Below are 6,000 nucleotides of genomic sequence, written 5' to 3'. Positions count from 1 at the left end.
ACGCCAGGTACACGAGGTTCCAGCATGCCTTCCTGGATGATTATTCACGCCTGACACTTTGTCTTGCCTTTCACTTCGCAGAAACTCTCGCACGCTCTGAAGCAGCCAGGTTCAGCGTCCGGAATTTGTTTCGCCGGGCCGGCATTCTAACATCGCCTTTGTTACCTGAACTTAACCGGCCTTTAAATATCTTTATACACTTTCCTTGTACAGGATATGCACCGTGCAAGATGCGGAGGTGCGAGGCAGTGACACTAGTATGGTAAGGCCTCGAAATAATGGTAAGGGCTCGACTAGAGAACGCCGGAAACTAGTCAGGAAGTAGGTAGTCGACGAGCCGTTGGTAAGCAAGTAAAAGAATTAAGGATCTCTCTTCAGAACGGATATTCCGCTTTATTCGAGAGCAACGGCCTTCGTTTTGAAGCAATTAAAAATAATCTTACGATATTATGAAGGAATGATCAACAGATGCGGGCGTTAAGATAATTAGAGAGTATATAAGTTCTCTCACTAGATGGAAGATCTAATTAAGAAACGTCGAAGAACGAAAGCGTCTAACCCAACAAACAGAAACCAACTGGCCGAGCATTCAAAGTAAATGAGAGTACAGAAACCGAGATAAGGAAGCACAGTGGGGAGAGAATCGAGCATGCCGATAAGAACGAAGATAGCCTAAAGGCAGCCGAGAGGAAAGAGACAAATGACGGCAATTTCATTGCCAACATACACAAAGTAGATAGAGTTGCTGCCGAAGTGTACACAGATCTGTACAATAGCCGAAACAATCAGGACGATAATGAGAGAGGCAGGAGTGCAGAATCAATAGACATCCTACCGTTAAGGAAACAGGGAGTAAACAAGGCCCTATAGGAGTAATGCGACGATGAAAGCAGCTGGTGTGCATCAGGTAAAAGCAGACTGGACGGTGGGAAAAATGAGTTGGAAAAAAAGTCGGCAGAAACTCTTAAGACTGCTTACGTGTGAGAAGGTGTTTAGCCCACCCGCTCACTTTGTGAGCACAGTCGCCGCGCGGTATTGCGTGAAGTAACCCGATACCACGCAGCTGGCAATTACACCTGTGCACGGCTCAGCGTAGCCGCCGCCGCGACCCCACCGCACCTCTTCTCGTCTGCGCGCTAACTCCGTGAAGGCAGTCGCCGCCGTACCGCGGCCTGCGCTCCCCCTTTAGGGTATGACGTGATAGCCAATAGATTAATGCCCACATGTGCAGAATTCGTTTTCCTCTACTCAAAATTCATAGATTCCTGGGAGACCCTATACCGCACCTCAGGCAGTGGTGCAGCAGTTAAGAAGTACGCCACTGTCCTGGAATGGCAGGTGCTGCCACTAATGAAATTTGTGCGATCCAGGTAGTCCCGAGAAACCTTGCACCACCAATCATTAATTTAACCGCCTACTGCCAGGTTGCATGAAGAGGCCACCTTTTATGGTTAACGCCGAGTGTCAACACGCACACGGACGGGTTTTCTCTCACTTGGTAAATGAGGTGTCAAAAATCACCGTTCTAAGAGATTACTGCCCATTGCCTACAAGGTATTCACTAAAGTGATCGCTAATAACATCAAAACTTTAACTTCAATCAGCCAAAAACTTGGTGGGCAGGATTTCGTAAAAACATTACTCGACATTAGACCATATTCGCGCTTTCAAAGAGGGGATGAATAAATATTCAGAATATTCTCGCGAACTGGTGACTGCCATCCGGGGAGCAGAACAACAGCGAAAACAACGTTTAAAGAAATTTTTTTATTTGGGCCGACTTGCGCCCACAATGGACAATCACTCGGCAGCGGCATAGCAAAAAGCGTGCTCGGCAGTCAGTCGTCGAACAGAATGCCCGCCGCTCTCGGCCGTGCTCAATTTAAAGCTGGCTGCAAACTTTTGAGAAAAAAAAGCGTGCAAGGCTGCAACAACATTGTGGAACAACTTTACCAGCCTCTATATAGAGTCTGCTTAGATGACGAGACAGCAATCGATTCAGCCGAAACCATGGCAGTCATGCAGGCGTTGCGGAAGCAGGCTGTAGAATTGTCACATGCAACAACATAGGAATATGTTTATACGGGCTGCACAGCCACCTAAATCCTCCATTAATAAAGTAATACAATCCGAATAAGCAAGCGTGTTTGCAAAGCTGACGCGATCTATCCAGTGCTATTGACCGCTTTTTTACTGATGGTATTCGTAGAACTTAATTGCCAACACTTGGAGATGAGAATTAACACTGAAAATGTTTGTAGTCTCTGATTCCCCGATGACGTTGCCCTGCTAAGAAACTCAGTAAAAAAAACTGCAAAGCATCATCAATGACTTAAGCATGCAAAGCAGAAAGGTAGGTGAAAATTTGATGTGCAAAATCTAATGTACGCAGCAAAATTTATGGACGAAGAAGGTGAATGAATCTGTCGTAAGAGGTGGTAAAGGGTTCATGGGGTGCAAAGGACGCTGGATGATGTGAGACTGTTTAGGGTAAAAGCATAACGATAGAGACCTACTCGATAGCACTGCGATTAGTTGCGAGTGTTTGTTCGTTTGTATGCTGAATATGTTACAGAGAGATAGCGATAACTAAACAGTTCCCAACAATTATCAGTGGTCTGTGTCCTTGTTTCCATTCTCTACGGCATTCCTCAGCAGACTCCTAACAATGGTTTCCAGAAGAACCCAGCCGCATATTTTGAAGAAAATCTGCATAAATACGTAACAAAAGATGACGAAGTTCTTATAAACAATAAATTTTTCCAAATTAAATTTTAATTATTTTCAGCCTGTGTCTGTCGGGCCACATCTGCTGCCGTTCCGAATGTCATTAGCGTTATTAACAGATTTATATGTCATTTCTGTAAGACAGTTTCTCTTACCGCATATGTTTTCACCAATATCTAAGCTGAGCCGTTCGAGTAAAGCACCAAAAAACTCGAATTGTTGCCTATACAAAGACTAGGCGTTACAAGATGACTGCCAGTCAGGCTTGCTGCGTCAAAGGTGGAATTGGCGAGGTCCGCATAGAGTACATGAAATTCACGGCGTGGAAGGTGCCGCAGGTGGTGGCGGTAACCTGTAAAACAACAATAAAGAAAAGAACATTGACAATGAAAATTAATCCAAAGAGGTGTTTCTTGGGCCGGCCGCATTAAGAGCTCTAAAGGATGAACGAACGATGATTCAACTACTCTGCTCTGCGCTCTCGCATGCGTGATTAGACGGATTGAGTGGAAATTTTAGACGTGCATATCTAAGGACGCAACACGTTACTGAGATTGTACAAAATAGAAAAGTCATCAAATGCCACTGTCTCAAAGTTTCAACATAAACATTCAAGCTAATTGTGGCTAGTAAAGAGTAGATATTGCATTCAGTTAATTAATGATATTGTGATGAAAACTATCATCACAGTTTTCATCCGCCTGGCCGCATAATCCATTTACAAAAAGTACTTTTGAACAGTGCTCTTTATGTTGGTTTTAGAAATCCTGAAAGTTCAACTTTGAACACTTTGTTTATATCATTCATAAATTACCAGAAAGCATTTTACTCTGTTGAAACCTCCGGAGTTATGCAGGCATTGCGTAACTAGGGTGAACAAGAGGCGTAGGTAAGGATTCACGAATATGTTTACAATGGTTGCACATCGACTATAGTCCTTGCCAGGAAAAGTGATAAACACCAATCATTAAGGCTGGCAGGAAAGGACACACGATTTCTCCAAAAATATTTACAGGAAGTATTAAGATAAGAGGATTGAGAAGTGCTGGGGATAACAACTGGAGAATACATTAGCAGTCTCCGATTTCCTGATGACGTTACCTTGATACGAAACTCTGGGCCAAATTACAAAGCATGATCGAGAATATACGCAGCAAAGCACAGGGAAGGGTCTGAAAATATTATGAAAGAATCTAAAGTAATGCTGAACAGTCTCGAAACAGAACAATTTATGAACGGTAAAGAAGAATCGGAAGTGACCTCAGATTCCAACCCCTCGAAGAGAATAACTACAGGTAAAACTGATGACATTGCTGAGCTACGGAAAAAAAAGTATGGGCGTAAGAAAGGCCGAAATGAACAAGAAGAAATCGCTGTTCACAGGGCATGTAATGCAAAGGCAAAATAACTGATGGTCGTTAGGAATAACGGTCCGGATTACAAGAGAAGGCAAGCCTAGGAGGGGGTGTCAGAGTCATATTAATGTTTGTAAGCTTGTGGGGATTAGGTGGCCGCAGCTGGTAGCAAACAGGATTAATATAGGAAGCTGTCGAATGTAGTTGACCTGCGGTTGGTGTAGTTAATCAGGTAATAATGATGATTATGACTGCGGTTAGTGCAAAGCGGAAGCGCATGCTGTAGCTACTCTTCCTTTAGAAACACCGATAGCAGTGGGTCCGACTCACGTATTAACTTTGTAGAGTGCGATGACGGAAAAGTTTGAGTGTTTGACTCCAATTATATGTGGTAGAATTAACATTTATTCCTTCGTCTTTAAAACTATTTTCATCCTTCCTTTCTACTGCATTCGTTGAGGGCAACTAAGCCGTGAGCGGGTGCGCGAATGAGCGTCGGTTTATCTGCGTATCGCGGCAGACGATGTTACACCAGCAACTTTGTGCGGAACCTTCGCACGACCCGAGATTGCGGGTAGCCTTTCAAACATTTTACATATCAAAATCTGGTGCACATTACGTTAAGGGTTTAAACTGTCGCCGGCAAAAACGAATTTTGCTGAAGAGTGAGACGACAAACACGATTTCATTCCCTTGCAGGCCTAGAACCCTAGAGCCTAGAGCCTAGAGCCTTGAGGCCGAAAAATAAAAGCAGGTGGTCAGTGTGCACCTTAAGGACAACTTATAATCTCTAGCTGAAAACGCACTCTTCTCTGCAAGTAAACGGGCTGCCGAGGTACCATTTCTTCGACAGGCCAAGACTGGTTCTTGTGACGTCACTATTTCGTAAGGAGTAATTTTGTCTATAAAAATTTGAATGCAATCAGCTGAGTAAAATATATTAGCTTTAGTGAACAATAAACAGAGCGGCGAGAATGCAAAGCATGGCGCTGCGGTTAGTGTAAACGCCGGTAACGAGTCTCAAGTTGTTCAGAATCTTAGGTTCAAGGCAACTTCCGTAGACACTCATCCTCTACCAATAATTCTTCTCTCTCTTTTTTTGACAAAAAGCTTGCTTCGGAGAGTGACCGGTAAAGCTGGAAATAATAGTTGATTGTCATTGTTGATTGCCGTAGGAAATTGGTTTCAGTGGCATTAGGGAGAAACGATCAAGAGGTGATGCTCGCCTGAAACAGATGCACCCGAAATCAACCCAGCCAGGTCATAAATGTAATGTAATTCCGAAGAATGACGACATCGTTGGTCACGGCGAAGGAGTCAAAATGAACATCACGTGCATAGATAGCAATCAGTACAGCTGCAATCAGCAATCAGTACAATCAGTAGAGCAGCACCTTGACGCTTGTTAAGGTAGCGTCCTGGCGCCTTCCCCCATGCTGTCGCTGGCGGTGTGTTCGCGAGCCACAGCGTCCTGAAGTGCGATTTCGCTGCTTCTGTCGTCGACCGCTTGTGACAATCCTTTCTGCTCCGCACTGCGCCAAGTGTTAATGGACGTACTGGCACTTACCCCGTCAATGATTGAAGCGTTCCTCAGACTCCCTACACCGCCGACGAGGTAGCAAACAGCCGCTGTGAGGTGAAACATGCTGTACTGAAATGAAGATGAACCGATAATTAAAACTGTAGAAAGTGGTAATTAAGAACATCCTTGCAATAGAAAACAAGACAGGGCACTTAAGGTCTGTCTTAAGGGTACGACGCGATAGCTCTATTAAGTTAACGCCCATGTATGCGTAATGTTCCCCCCTCGATTTTACATTAACAGGTCACTCTGGCGCAGTGGTGTAGCGGTTAAGCAATGGCCTTGAAATGGCCAGTTCTGTCAACGATGGGGCTTATGCAACCTAGATTGCTCCTC

At 44.3% G+C, this 6,000-nt stretch overlaps 1 protein-coding gene across 1 annotated transcript in view; it reads right to left on the bottom strand.

Annotated features, from left to right (window-relative positions):
• Window positions 1-2,793: 2,793 nt before the first annotated feature.
• LOC144100633 (uncharacterized) overlaps window positions 2,794-6,000 on the bottom strand; it is a 28,864-nt gene continuing 25,657 nt past the window's right edge. Inside the window, exons 4-5 of the mRNA XM_077633516.1 lie at window positions 5,650-5,733; window positions 2,794-3,079 (exon numbers count right to left, since the gene is read on the bottom strand). Coding sequence (XP_077489642.1) covers window positions 2,987-3,079; window positions 5,650-5,733 — 177 coding nt within the window. The 3' untranslated portion in view covers window positions 2,794-2,986. The remainder of the gene's footprint in view (window positions 3,080-5,649; window positions 5,734-6,000) is intronic.

Source organism: Amblyomma americanum, chromosome 8, assembly GCF_052857255.1.
Source record: "Amblyomma americanum isolate KBUSLIRL-KWMA chromosome 8, ASM5285725v1, whole genome shotgun sequence".
Taxonomy (NCBI): Eukaryota; Metazoa; Arthropoda; class Arachnida; order Ixodida; family Ixodidae; genus Amblyomma; species Amblyomma americanum.
The sequence above is the reverse complement of the archived record's forward strand: the minus strand, read 5'-3'. Positions and strand labels throughout refer to the sequence as shown.